The 16,879-nt window shown below is 47.4% G+C and overlaps 1 protein-coding gene across 1 annotated transcript in view; it reads right to left on the reverse strand.

Annotated features, from left to right (window-relative positions):
* frem2b (FRAS1 related extracellular matrix 2b) overlaps positions 1-6,901 on the reverse strand; it is a 53,399-nt gene extending 46,498 nt beyond the window's left edge. The window contains exons 1-2 of the mRNA XM_076976272.1: positions 1,750-6,901; positions 584-673 (exon numbers count right to left, since the gene is read on the reverse strand). Coding sequence (XP_076832387.1) covers positions 584-673; positions 1,750-6,775 — 5,116 coding nt within the window. The 5' untranslated portion in view covers positions 6,776-6,901. The remainder of the gene's footprint in view (positions 1-583; positions 674-1,749) is intronic.
* Positions 6,902-16,879: the final 9,978 nt, after the last annotated feature.

Genomic DNA, 16,879 nt, shown 5'->3' on the forward strand with positions numbered 1-16,879 from the left:
AACCCACTGCAGCAAAGTGGACTTGGCAGGGTTGCAACTGGACATTCATTTAACTCCTAAAGTTGCTAATATCCTGAGAGGCAGAAGTTGATTAAAAACATACCAGGACTGCGGTCAGTTATCAGGTTTTCATACCCGCATGTCAATCAAATGACTGATAATAGGAACATGAAGGTAATAGCAGTAGACTCTACACAAACACTCATTCCAGTACACATGAATGTGCGTGCACATGCAGACACACACACACACACACACACACACACGCACACACACGCACACACACGCACACACGCACATGTGTGCACACATTCATAAACATCTACAGTGCTGTCAGATATTAATATTAACTGATCAGACATCCAGAAATCCTGAGAGAACAGTGTGTCCATTAACATTCACCTTTAACATGTTTTAAAGCACGGCACACAACAACACTTACATACAGAGTGTGGGAAGGAGAGAGAGAGCGAGAGAGCGAGAGAGAGAGAGAGAAAGAGAGAGAGAGACAGAACAATCAAACAGAGAGAGAGTGAGACAGAAACAATCAGAGAGATTTCACAAATTATACAGTCAACCTTACCATTGTCTTCAATGGAGAAATAGAAAATGTCACTTGTAGCATTGTCTCCATCTCGGAGTACGTAGCAAACGTGCATTTCATCTATGTCAGCTGAGGAAAAGACAGTAAAAATATGTCAGCATAACTGCTGGCAAAATGTGTTCTGCTAAGAGGACTTTTATTATCTAGCACTTATTCCAGTTCCAAAGCTATCTCTATCAAAGTTTTTTATCAAATTGCACATCATTTTCACCCACTGGAAAACGATAAGAAATAGACAATCCTGTTTGCAAAAAAAATGTTAATTTATGTCTCTTATGTCATTAAATCATACCAGGCAGTGTCAGCTTTGCATTAAACAGGCACTAAAGATGCAGAGCATCAGCTGACCCTGAATTGAAGAACATGGGAACCCCGTCCACCACAAAGCCCCCACCTGCCTCTAGCAGTCTCTCCTGGATACACGCTTCTTCAGCCGAGGCTGAATTCAATATTTGATGTGAAAACAGTCCGCTTCAAAGAAGCTGACTCATAAACTGTAAACCCCTCATTTTCAAAGACCCACAAGGGAGCAGCAATTTTATTTACTGTTGGCTCCCACTTGGGTGTGATGCCCTTGAAATATTAAAACGGCACCCCGAGAAGCAAGATGGTTTGAAAAAGGAGATGTGGAACTGGGTATATCATCTATTCTAAAAGTGCTGCTGGCAGAAACCTCATCTGTTTGAGGGTTGCTCTGACCATGAATTATCCAGGGTTAGCCCTGTTCTTTTTGCAAAAAAAAAAAAAACATGACATTTTCCTTCCAGGGGTGAATCTTAACCAACACAGAACTGCATAAGCAATTTGAAATTCAGAATAACATCGTTTTTTCTAAAAGGAATAGAAGTGAAATCAGACTGAAGTATTTTTTTAGGATAATTATTAGTTAAGAACCAATCCTTTCTCATGCAAATGTAATAGCTACACAGTACTCTGTTCAAAATGCTGCCTCCCACATGCAGTAAAGTTCTACATCTTTCACTCTCCACTGACCTGTAATGTGTCTATGAAAATAATGTTCTTTATGTACTTTACAGACAATTTACCTTCTGAGGAAACTTCAACTTATGTTAGCAGCTAGGTCACAGGAGTAAAACAATTCAACTTTAACCACTATGCGGTTCACATGTACTGAATGAGGTTACCTTGTGTAAATGTGGTAATGGTGGCGTTTCCCTTGCTCAGGTCGATGAGGTAGCCATGCTCAGCACCCACTGTGACCCTAAAAGTCACAGCTCCGTGTGGGCTGTCTCTGTCCTCCGCCTTCAGGACTTTGCTGGTAATCAGGAAGCCCAGGTGTCCGGTGGGTAGTGTTCTTAGGATCGTACCACCCTTGTTAACCACAATCTGTGGGATGCCGTTGTCGACGGAGAGGATTGTGATTTTCATCACCTGTGGCTTGCGTGTTTCAAAAACCGTGTCAGGGAAGACGTAGAAGTCGGTATGGGTCCCGTCCGTGACGGTGAAGGAGAAGCTGTCCGAGGCCGACTCTGTTCCATCGTGCTTATAGCTGATCATGTTCTCATTCAGGTCCTGCTTGGTGAAGGACAGGACAGGCCGGGTGCTGTTGAAGAGCACTTTTCCATGGACGGGCTGCTGTGTGATGGTGAACTTAAGGATCCTGTCAGAAGTGTCACGGTCCTCCACCGTCAGTTCGAAGGGGGTGATCAGCTTGCTCCTGCCCTCGTTGACCACCAGCCCATGAATGGTGACCACAGGCTTTTTGTTGTCCACGTCGGTTATGGAGATGCGGAAGGTGCGAAACACAGGGTTGTAACCGTCCGTCACCTCAAACTCAAAGCTGTCCATCTTGACCTCGTCGTCTGCTGTGTGGATGTAGTAGATTTTGCTGCCGGCCAGCTGGAGCTGAGTGAAGGTCGTGACGGGCATGCCAGGCGTGTCCGTGCACTCTAAGTGACCGCGGGTAGGGGCTCGCGTGATGGTGAAGACTAAATGTTCGTCGGGGCTGTTGAGATCGCTGGTACTGAGCAGATCTGTGGTCAGTATCACTCTTCCCCCTTCTTTCAGAGTCACACCTTTGCTAACTACATCAGGGAACACCATGTCTATTCCACCCACTGTTACATAGAAGTACCTGTCAATCAGAGGGTTGATGCCGTCAGTCACGTCAAACTTAACGAGGTCACGTATTCCCTCTTGACCGTTGTGCACGTACACGATCAAACTTTGGTCCACATCACTTTGTGTAAAGTTCATTCCAACGGTTATGTTTTCAAGTGTCCCAAATGGGGTTTTCTTTTGTAAAAATCCCTGGTGGGGACCATAACGGATGATGTAGATGAGGGAACTGTCCTCTGAGTCAAGGTCTGTGGCTTTTAAAACTCTGTTGTTGATTTCTTTCATTTCTCCTATCTCTATTTCAAGGCCGTCATTAATTGCCATCCTTGGTGTTTCGTCATCCACTGGGATGATCATGATAATCACCGTTTTTTCTACAGTGAATTTGCCATCGGTGAGGAGAATGTTAAAATTGTCCTCTGTGGTTTCTGAATCATCATGCTCATAAACAATGCTGGATGCCTCTCTTATCTGCTCTAGAGTAAAGTTAGTTACAGGGACAATACCTGAGGCTAATTGATTTACAATGAAGCCATGTCTGGGGGGTTTAGTAATAAGGAATGTCAGCTCATCTGTGGGAATATCCGCGTCGACACCATTCAGTATGGGCGTGTCAATGACAACATTCATGCCTTCCATCACTACAAACTCCCTCATGTGGATCTCGGGTTTTTCGTCATTGGATGGAATGATCACGATGGGGAAAAAGTGCCTCTCTGAGAAGTTGATTCCATCTGAGCACCTGAACGTGAACCTGTCTTCCACGGGCTCCACTTCTTTGTGAATGCTTTGTACATAATAGATATGGTGCTGTGTTATGTCTTTGATGGTGAACGCGCTAATAGCCGTTCCAGACCGGGACTTCTCTGATCCTGGAGCCGGGGAGATGTTTTCTAAGTATCCTGATGTGGGCTGAACAATGACTGTACACAAAAGGTCGTCTTTGGGAGTGTCTGTATCGTCTGCGCTTATGTGCATCGTTTGAATCACGTTTTTCTCACCTTCAACAACGCTGAACTGGGGCCCTACAAACACCTCAGGAGATTGGCTGTCTACTGGTAGGATGACCACCTGCACTCGAACACCCTTGATTTTATTTCCTCCCACGGTCCACTCGTCAGACATATCTGTGAGTGTGAGATTAAAGAAGTCCTGTTTCACAGTGAGGCCAATCTCCCCACTTGTGTGTGTGTACACTACCAGGCCACTAATGATGTCAGCTTGAGTAAATGTATTGGACTGCACACCATTCACTAGTATTTCACCAAACACTGGGGGATCTTCTACTATGAAGGTCAACCGAAGGTCATCGGTGTCCTCATCTCGCCCCTGAATGACGTTGGTGGTAATTTCTGTAGCTCCGTTCTCCAACACATCAATGTAGGAGCCTATGGTACCTTCTGGAAGGTTTATTACCGGAGCCTCATCATCGACGGGCTTCACAGTTATTCTAATGGTAATCGGGACAATGTGAACCCCATCACTCACATCAAGTTGAAAGAAATCGTTGGTGGATTCATCTCCATTGTGAACATAGGAGATCTGGCCATTAGAAATATCGTCCAGACTGAACGAACCCCCGTTGGCCAGGTGGGTCGATTTGTACGTGACCTGGCCGTGCAGGGGAGGCTGGGTGAGTGTGAAGGATATCTTGGCATGATCCGTGTCTGGATCTGTGGTGTGGAGCTCCGTGCGTGTGAGAACGTGCACGCTCCGCTCCAGAATGCTGAACCCCGTGTTGGTTATCTGAGGTGGCTTGTTGTCGACAGGCTGCAGGAAAATGGTGAAGACATCGCTGACAGTGTTCCCTGCTGTGTCTTCGACAGTGTACTGGAACTGGATTACATGAGGAGTTATTCCTAACTCCAGATCAGGAGGCTTGTATGCTATCTTATGGTGATTTATCTGGGCTTGGGTGAACTCCGTAACCTCTGTATTTGGACTATCAGTCAAAACGATGCTTCCCAGAATACCAGGGCTGTTCTCATCTGTGTCTGTTGGAGGCTGAGTGATGGTGTATTTTAAGTCCCTGTCGTCTGAATCCAAATCAGTATAACGCAAGAATTTCTTACGCAAGTATGTGAGCTGGTATTCATGTACAGTCAGATGCAGGGTGGTGCCAGGGAATATCTCCGGGGGGATGTCGTCAATGGGGAGAACCTTTACGACAAACGAGTTCTGCCCTGACTGATTTGGTGGGTCGTTATCATCTTGGACTCGGAAAACAAACTGATCCATGATGGCTTCGGTGTTGTGAGGCCCCACGTGTCTGTAAAACAGCTTGCCGTCAGTAATATCCTGCTGGAACCACTCTGTCACAGACTTTTCATACAGCTCATCTTCAGAATTAAACCTCCATGTGGACGGGTCTTGCGGTGCGTCCGCCTGGCGGAGGAGTACTTCTCCTACGCTCGAGAACGGAGGCTCCACGACAAACATGATAGTCGAGTCCTCCGAGTCAACGTCGGCGGCACTGAGCATTAAAGGTGAAATAAGCGCCATCTGTTTTTTGTACAGCACCAGGCCTGTGTTGGCGTTGATAATGGGCGGCTCGTCGTCAGTAGGCACCACGGTTATGGGGAAGAGGAACTCCACCTCATGCTTGCCGTCCGTCATGCGGAAAATGATGTTGTCGCTGTATGTGTCGCTGCCGTCATGCTGGTAGACGACAGAGCCCAGGTCGAGATCCACCGGCGTGAAGAACTTCCTCCTGGAGCCCAGCACCGTTAGCTCTCCGTGCCTCAGCCCGTCGATCACGGTCACCCGCACGTCGTTCAAATTGTCCTCGTCGCTAATTTGCAAGTTGTGCGAGCTGGACAGTGACCTGGACTGGCCTTCGTACAGCAGCTGTCCTGTGTTGTATGTCACGACGGGAGCCATGGTGTTCATGGGCTTAACCACAATCATGAAAGCAAAAGGGTCGGAGACAGCTCCCTCTGGATCTACGACCACAAACTCTATTTGGAAAATTCTCTCAATGTCTGAATCCACTGATGGAGGCTTGTATGCTATTTTAAGATCCTTTAGATCTCCCTGATAAAAGGATGTAATGGGCAAATTCCTATCATCTGTGCTAACAATATAGCCCTCTTCAAATGATAAGGGAGAAGTGATGTTAAAGATTAGCTCATCAAATGCAGATTCAACATCTTCAGCAGCAAGCATGTCAGGGGTTATAGCAGTCATCACAAACTGGTCAACTTCCATCATCATCATAGACACGAAGCTGGGTTTAGGTGCGGTGTTCTCCTCTCCCTCTTTAATACGCAACATAATTTGGAAAAACTCTTGCTTCACCACATTACTTTCCTTGTCTTGTAGTTCTACATACATGGGGATGTAATCTCGGTTTGGAGAGCGTTGGGCAAAGGTGTGCTGATAACGAATGTTCAGTCTGACAAACTCATCACAATCAATCATTTTGCTTAATTTGCCTTCATCTATCAGCTTCCCATACCTGGGCAAAACACTGGCACTAGCAAGAGATGTTACTTTGCACTGATAAACATTTCTATCAAATGTAAACTCGAGAATTTTCTTATCAATTGGATTACTTATCCCAAGCAGCTTTTCCACAGTAAGAGGCATGTTTTTAGTCAAGATCTCCAGCTGAGTAAAGATCACTTCAATCTCCATCATGAACGGTATGATCACCGTGTCGGTCTGCGTGTCATATCTAAGTTGTAGTCTCACCCTGTCTTTGGACGGGCTCCGGGATCCGAAGTGCGAATACTTTACGTCGTTGGGACCAAATTCACATGGAAACTTTTTAGGGGACAGCTGACCTGGTCTCTGCGATAAAGGATCATTATCCAGAACAGTTACGGTACACTTGTCTCCGGGCTGAACCTGGATAACCAAGTCGTTAACTGGATCAACAAAAACGGACCTGCCGAAAGGGACGCGTATTCCATTGTTGGCCACCAATATTGCATCCTCGGAAAGCTCGGATCTTAAGCCATAGGTTAGTCCAAAACTGTCAAAAACCTGTGCCGATGACTGATCTGTCAAAGTCAATACAGTTAAAAATAGTGGAATAAAAACAGACGCGACAGTCTTGTGTCTTTGCGGTGTCATTGTATTCTTAGCCATTTGTAACGCGATTTACAATCACAATGTTTTGAACCGAAGGCATAAAATCCGGAGCGAGATGCGCGATTTATAAAAGTTCGGGTGAAACAGCGCGGTCTTGAAAACAACTCCACGCGTCCGCGCTACGGCGCACCATCCTCACTGAGAGCAGCACTCCAGAATAAACTTCATGCCTGGCGGAGCGGAGCGGGGAAACCACGCCCTCCTTTCACACGATTGGCCGATATTTACGGTGGAACGCGTCCGTCAACTTGTAAATGGGCGCGAGGAGCGTCACTCCGCGAGACGGCCGACAAGCGCAGCACGAGTCGTGGAGAAATAACGTGGAGAAATAAACTTTTCAAAACTCTGCCTTTCAAAGGGTTTAAATAGCATTTTTTGCATGTTTCTGTTCTTTTAAAATTATTTTAAAAATTAATTAAGGTTTTTAAATGAATTGATAACGTTTTAAATTGTGTAACAAAAAAAGAAAAACATTGGTTTTGGGTTCATTTTTAAACTTGAAAGCGCTCTTGTAGTAAAAGCCTGAAGGGAAATAGGTGGAATATTTGATGGAGGTTTTACTCCTAAAGTGGTTCATTGCTCATCGCTTCAGTTCCCTCTAGTGGTGGGAAGGTGTAAGGACATACTGGAAACATTCTGGCTTTTATAGCTTAGTAGACGTTTATATTGTGGTACGGATAAATGTAACACTGTCAGGGGCGTAGCAGCAAATTCTGGGCCCTGTACACTCTCAATGTCAGTGGGCCCCTATAAATGCCAGTAAACGAGGTACATGAGCAAAATGGGCCCCTCTCCCTACTGTCAGGTCCACTTTCCCCCACTACCACGCCCAGTTCGTGACTTTTGCTCAGCAGACACCATTCAAAGCTGGCTGGTGCTCTTTTTGAGTCGATGTTCAAATCGGGCGTCTTATTAACTGAGGCATTTCAGTTATTTAGGTCAAATGTTTCTGGGTTCTCCGTGGGACTCGGTGCGTGTGGTGTGTTTTATTGACCGTCAACAGCTCGGCCAGATGAGCAGGAGTTCTGTAAGAGTGGAGCAACTACGTTAAGGCCGTACGAACGAAAACTGTGTGAAAGGCTAATAAAACGTGAACTGTCAGACGCATTTCATAACATAAATCGATCGTGCATATGCATTATATAGACCATAAAATATCAAGATCTTTTTATGTTTGATGCACACAATGCCCATTTGCAACAGTGATGTACAAAATCCTTCGGCTGTCAAGAAAATGCAGTATTGGGTGCAATCATGACAATGGAGATTTGAGTTACTACTACTGTGTTAACCCATTTCTCAGGGGCAGTTCTTCAGTTCAGATAATTGAGAAGATCTGTGTCCATCTTCTTTAATCCTTCCCTGTGTTGTATATATAAATGGAAAATTGACCAAAAACATTCAGAATCTGTGAATTGCAGAAACATGCAACAGTATAAGCAGATTTTTATTGTTGTGGTAATAATTAGACCCACAGCAATATAAATAAATAAACAACCAAACCATGGATTCTTTCCCGAGAGCCTCTACTTTGGCAGTTTTCACTGTTTCTTGTGTTTAGGAATGAAAATAGATCTTGAACAGCAAAGATCTTGTGACATTGTACATTGCTCTTCTACACAGACCTTTTCACTCTTTCTGCAGATCACTTTCCACTACCATTAGGAAGAATTTTGTTCTTGACTCTTACAGTGTAGTATGCAAAGGTTCCTTATAACAGAAACGCTTCCCCTTAACCCTGGTAGAATTCTGTTGGCACCTCCGGTTCTGGCACCAGCTGGGTGGATTAGCAGCGCCCTGTGATCTACAGCACCATCGTGTAGCCTTCTGATTTACTGTCGTGTCTCTCCACCGCTCAGGGACGTGGGAACGTCTCGATCGTCTCTCCTCCAAGACGTACTGAGCATTTGAGTTAGTGCGAGATACTGCTGACTCTGTAGTCACATACAGCTTGCGGTTCCTGTATGACTGAGCACTCAAACAGCCCACAACACTGTTCAAAGAACCTCTTCGGTTCGTCCAGGTGTTTCACTGTACGTTACTCTGTTATCCTTACAACGGTTCAAACAGCGCTTGATGAGACAGTAACAGTGCAATTATGGGGGAACACCTGTATTACCAGACCTGCGGAGTGGGCACGGGGATCCAGACACGGAAGTTAGAGTTGTTTTTAATCATCATCTTTTGGGAAACTCACAGATGGTTCAGGAGGGACTGCAAATGTTCCATGAAGTTCATCAAGTGGTCTTGGAGCCTTTTTGTCACGGTCTGCAGTTTTTTTCAGATAACTATAAAGAGCAACAACGCTGCTAAATGTTTCACAACGTCCTCTTCCATAGTGGTGGATCATTCAGAGTGGAACAAACACAGTTGTGAATTGCACAAGTATTTTTAAGGGCTCTATAATTGGATGAAAATAAATGTGAGTCTTCAATGCCAAACTTCAATGCTGCTTGAGTGAAATCGTGATGTAACACTTCAGTCCCTGTTATTACCAGCACTCTAAGATATTACCAGCATTACCTCTGATATACTGATACTATTCATCAGCTGAAGTATGAATCAGATCTTCCCTCTTGCCATATTGTGCCATTCCAAGCCATGCAACACGTATGATCTATATCAACACTGTTCTATGATCTGCCTTCATACACTTTCAAAAGAAACTTGTCAGTACATCCTCCTAATTGGATTTTTGCTGCTTTTTCTTTTACCCAGAGATGGTGAAGCTTCTGTTTTCTACATTAAAGGAATCTCATCCACGGTGTTTCAGTCCATGAAGGTGTGTTTTACCAGCAGGTTTTACTGACTTTCTTTCGCATGTTCCCAGTTATATTTTTTAATAGGCACACACAGTAAAAATAACCTCAAACAGACTGCGCAGTGCATCAGTGATGCCGTACCATGCTGTGTCATATGCTTTCATCATTTTGTGATAACATTTGGTGATAACATTTTTGCATACAGCTAACTGAAATACACCAATAGCCTATAGAGAAAACAATTTGTGTAATTAGCAAAAAATATACTACACAGAGATACTACTCTGGTTTAAAAAAAATACCACACCACATGAAATACCACACCACATGAAATACCACACGTTAACAAATCCAGAGGTTCCGTTCAAACTGCCCAGGTCACTGCACAGGTCACAGGTCACTGCACTTTGAAGTGTCTCCTTCTAATAGATGATTGAAGGTGGCAGCAATTTTTTTATGTAGTCGTTATTTGGTCTTTCTGCTGGGACAACTGCTGAGCTTATAGACTTTATTTTTCACCCCATGAAGCTCGATGGGGTGACAATAGGGGCCACAATAGGAGCCATGAGCCCCACGGATCTCATTAGTGCTAGTTTAGTTAATTACTTCACCGGCCATGGACGTCCTCTGAAGGGGCACAGTGCACTTGCTGGCCCTCGGGGCGGGCCTTGTCGAAGACTTGTCTAAACGATTTCTGCCGCAGGAGGGGTTAGCTATCAGAGGCCAAGTCTCAGCGTGCCAGAAACGAGGGCCTGAAGGCTGACTTATCGGAAACAGCCTTTTAGCACAGCTGAGCAAAACACTACGTAAGCGCCACATTGAACCTTATAACACTATCAGAAGCTGCAGTGGAATTGAACTGGTGTGTAGATTCCAGCACAGCAAACTCTGTTAAGTTTGCAAAGAAAACATAAGCTGGCATACATTTTGCATAAGCCTTGAATATCTTCGTATTTTGTAACATAGTGCCGGACTACAGAAGCAAACGCGAGCTGGTTTGTACAAAGGTCTCTGAAGGTAAATCATTGCTACATTCTTTAAGGATTAGCTGGGCCTTCCTCCCCGAGTGTTCCATCTCCTCCACGTCTGCGTGTTCAGTCTCTTCACACGTGATTCCAGCATTCCTCACCAAAATGTTTGTGATTCGGTGTTAATGTTAGTAGTTAAGATGTACAGTTGATGGCAACTGTACTCAGGTTGACCGTACGTGTTCATTTTTGAGAATGCACACTGAGGTGGATGTATTATCATTATCTGCTTCTGCTCCACAGCCCATTTGGAGCGTCTGTTAAATGTGAGTGACCCAGCTAGAGAAGCCATAAAGGTACTGGTCCGACACTGGCATTCACACTCACCCACACACACACTTAGCCACACACCTACCCTCACACTTACCCACACACTCACCCGCACACACACTTAGCCACACACCTACCCTCACACTCACCCACACACACTCACTTATCCACACACCTACCCTAACACTCACCCACCCACTCACCCACACACACACTTAGCCACACACCTACCCTAACACTCACCCACACACTCACCCGCAAACACACCTACCCACACAGTCACCCACACACACACTTAGCCACACACCTACCCTCACACTCACCCACACATTAACCCACACACACACTTATCCACACACCTACCCTCACACTCACCCGCACACCTACTGACACTCACCCCCCCACACACCTACCCACACACCTACCCACACACTCACCCACACACACACTCACCCACACACCTACCCACACACTCACCCACACACACACACTTATCCACACACCTACCCTCACACTCACCCACACACTCGCACACTTATCCACACACCTACCCTCACACTCACCCACACACTCTCACACTTATACCCACACCTACCCTCACACTCACCCACACACTTATCCACACACCTACCCTCACACTCACCCACACACACACACAGTTATCCACACACCTACACTCACACTCACCCACACACACACACACTTATCCACACACCTACCCTAACACTCACCCACACAGTTATCCACACACCTACACTCACACTCACACTCACCCACACACACACACTTATCCACACACCTACCCTAACACTCACCCACACACTCACCCGCACACACACTTAGCCACACACCTACCCTAACACTCACCCACACACTCACCCGCACACACACTTAGCCACACACCTACCCACACACCTACCCTCACACTCACCCACACACACTCACTTATCCACACACCTACCCTCACACTCACCCACACATTAACCCACACACACACTTATCCACACACCTACCCTCACACTCACCCGCACACCTACTGACACTCACCCCCCCACACACACACACTCACCCACACACCTACCCTCACACTCACCAACACATTCACCCACACACACACACACACTCACCCACACACCTACCCTCACACTCACCCACACACACACTCACCCACACACTCACCCACACACACACTTATCCACACACCTACCCTCACACTCACCCACACACTCACACACTTATCCACACACCTACCCTCACACTCACCCACACACACACTTATCCACACACCTACCCTCACACTCACCCACACACACACTTATCCACACACCTACCCTCACACTCACCACACACTCACCCACACACACACTTATCCACACACCTACCCTCACACTCACCCACCCACTCACCCACACACACACTTAGCAACACACCTACCCTAACACTCACCCACACACTCACCCGCACACACACTTAGTCACACACCTACCCACACACTCACCCACACACACACACTTATCCACACACCTACACTCACCCACACATTAACCCACACACACACTTATCCACACACCTACCCTCACACTCACCCGCACACATACTGACACTCACCCCCACACACACACACTCACCCACACACCTACCCTCACACTCACCCACACATTCACCCACACACACACACTCACCCACACACCTACCCTCACACTCACCCACACACACACTTATCCACACACCTACCCACACACTCACCCACACACACACTTATCCACACACCTACCCTCACACTTACCCACACACTCACCCGCACACACACTTATCCACACACCTACCCTCACACTCACCCACCCACTCACCCACACACACACACACTTAGCCACACACCTACCCTAACACTCACCCACACACTCACCCGCACACACACTTAGCCACAAACCTACCCACACACTCACCCACACAGTCACCCATACACACACTTAGCCACACACCTACCCTCACACTCACCCGCACACCTACTGACACTCACCCCCCCACACACACACACACTCACCCACACACCTACCCTCACACTCACCCACACATTCACCCACACACACACACTCACCCACACACCTACCCTCACACTCACCCACACACTCACCCACACACTCACCCACACACACACTCACCCACACACCTACCCACACACTCACCCTCACACACACTTATCCACACACCTACCCTCACACTCACCCACACACTCACACACTTATCCACACACCTACCCTCACACTCACCCACACACTCTCACACTTATCCACACACCTACCCTCACACTCACCCACACACATACACTTATCCACACACCTACCCTCACACTCACCCACACACTCACCCACACACACACTTAGCCACACACCTACCCTCACACTCACCCACACACACTCACTTATCCACACACCTACCCTAACACTCACCCACACATTAACCCACACACACACTTATCCACACACCTACCCTCACACTCACCCGCACACCTACTGACACTCACCCCCCCACACACACACACACTCACCCACACACCTACCCTCACACTCACCCACACATTCACCCACACACACACACACACACACACTCACCCACACACCTACCCTCACACTCACCCACACACACACTCACCCACACACACACTCACCCACACACTCACCCACACACTCACACACTTATCCACACACCTACCCTCACACTCACCCACACACTCTCACACTTATCCACACACCTACCCTCACACTCACCCACACACACACACACACACACACACTTATCCACACACCTACCCTCACACTCACCCACACACACACTTATCCACACACCTACCCTCACACTCACCCACACACACACTTATCCACACACCTACCCTCACACTCACCCACACACTCACCCACACACACACTTATCCACACACCTACCCTCACACTCACCCACCCACTCACCCACACACACACACTTAGCATCACACCTACCCTAACACTCACCCACACACTCACCCGCACACACACTTAGTCACACACCTACCCACACACTCACCCACACACACACACTTATCCACACACCTACCCTCACACTCACCCGCACACATACTGACACTCACCCCCACACACACACACTCACCCACACACCTACCCTCACACTCACCCACACATTCACCCACACACACACACTCACCCACACACCTACCCTCACACTCACCCACACACACACTTATCCACACACCTACCCACACACTCACCCACACACACACTTATCCACACACCTACCCTCACACTTACCCACACACTCACCCGCACACACACTTATCCACACACCTACCCTCACACTCACCCACACACACACACTTATCCACACACCTACCCTAACACTCACCCACCCACTCACCCACACACACACACTTAGCCACACACCTACCCTAACACTCACCCACACACTCACCCGCACACACACTTAGCCACAAACCTACCCACACACTCACCCACACAGTCACCCACACACACACTTAGCCACACACCTACCCTCACACTCACCCGCACACCTACTGACACTCACCCCCCCACACACACACACACACTCACCCACACACCTACCCTCACACTCACCCACACACTCACCCACACACACACTCACCCACACACCTACCCTCACACTCACCCACACATTCACCCACACACACACTCACCCACACACCTACCCTCACACTCACCCACACACTCACCCACACACTCACCCACACACCTACCCACACACTCACCCTCACACACACTTATCCACACACCTACCCTCACACTCACCCACACACTCACACACTTATCCACACACCTACCCTCACACTCACCCACACACTCTCACACTTATCCACACACCTACCCTCACACTCACCCACACACACACACTTATCCACACACCTACCCTCACACTCACCCACACACACACTTATCTACACACCTACCCTCACACTCACCCACACACACACTTATCCACACACCTACCCTCACACTCACCCACACACTCACCCACACACACACTTATCCACACACCTACCCTCACACTCACCCACACTTATCCACACACCTACCCTAACACTCACCCACCCACTCACCCACACACACACACTTAGCCACACACCTACCCTAACACTCACCCACACAGTCACCCGCACACACACTTAGCCACACACCTACCCACACACTCACCCACACACACACACTTATCCACACACCTACCCTCACACTCACCCACACACATACTGACACTCACCCCCACACACACACACACTCACCCACACACCTACCCTCACACTCACCCACACATTCACACTCACCCACACACCTACCCTCACACTCACCCACACACTCACCCACACACACACTTATCCACACACCTACCCTCACACTCACCCACACACTCACACACTTATCCACACACCTACCCTCACACTCACCCACACACTCTCACACTTATCCACACACCTACCCTAACACTCACCCACACACACACTTATCCACACACCTACCCTCACACTCACCCACACACACACACTTATCCACACACCTACCCTCACACTCACCCACACACACACACACACACTTATCCACACACCTACCCTCACACTCACCCACACACTCACCCGCTCACACACTTATCCACACACCCACCCTCACACTCACCCACACACACACTTATCCACACACCTACCCTCACACTCACTCTCAAACACACACACTTATCCACACACCTACCCTCACACTCACCCACCCACACACTCACCCACACACACTTATCCACACACCTACCCTCACACTCACCCACACACACACTTATCCACACACCTACCCTCACACTCACCCACACACTCACACACCTACCCACACACTCACCCACACTCACACACACTTATCCACACACCTACCCTCACACTCACCCACACACACACTTATCCGCACACCTACCCTCACACTCACCCACACCTACTGAAACTCACCCCCACACACACACACACACACACACACACACACACACACACACACACACACACACACAGTCACCTGAACCCTCGTACATGTCTGTAATTTCTTCTTCTGGAAATGGACGTGACATTTTCAGGTTTTCAACACCCCCCTTTTAGTGTGCCCTTTTTTGTGGAGTTACTATGGTAACTAAGTGTATAGCCCACTGTGCTGTATGTAGAATCTGCTGGACGTGTAAACCTTTCTAAATATACAAAAAAATAAAATATATATATAGCAAAATTATACATATATGAAAGACGTCTCTGGCACATTCAGTTTGCATCTTTTCCTCTTTCAATGCTCTTGGTTACTAGGCAGGTTTGTTGATGACGTGAAAGACAGTAAATAGAGGCATTCCAACAGATAGTTTGATCATGTTGACCTATGGCCTTTAGATCGTAGGCCTAAAAAGGAGAAAAGGAGCCCATTGATCACAAGCAATGAGAAACAATGTTACACATAACTGCTATGCAGAAATGCTCTTCAGATTAATAGCTCATAACCAGTGGCTCCTGTTAGTGAAACAGTGGGACTTGATTCCTTCCCTGCATGCATTTAAATGACAGCAGTCCAGAACATTTCATGTGTTTCCATTATCCCCCTGCGCTTTGCAGTGAGTTTGAAGTGCTTATTACACGCTTCAGAATGCTAGTTTTGCAGGACTGTCCCTAAAAGTGTCACTTACACTAAACTGTACATCTATTTCATCTTTTGTTAAAATAGCAATTATTTTCTCTCTTGGCTCGGGGGGGGGGGGGGGGGGGGGTTTATCAAACATGATCTCACCACACTGCTTGAACGATGACTCTTCTTCACTGCTGGGTGGTCTGTGCATTTGGGGGTGATCTGCAGATACACAGATGGTGTGGGGGCAAGTGAGATGTCTGAGTTCTACTCTGATTTACATCCAGTGGACCAGATCCCAAAACACCACATTCATGTCTCAAATGGGATTACTCCACCCCTAATCTCAAATGGGACTACTCCCCCCTAATCTCAAATGGG

Source organism: Brachyhypopomus gauderio, chromosome 16 (genome assembly GCF_052324685.1).
Source record: "Brachyhypopomus gauderio isolate BG-103 chromosome 16, BGAUD_0.2, whole genome shotgun sequence".
Lineage (NCBI taxonomy): Eukaryota > Metazoa > Chordata > Actinopteri > Gymnotiformes > Hypopomidae > Brachyhypopomus > Brachyhypopomus gauderio.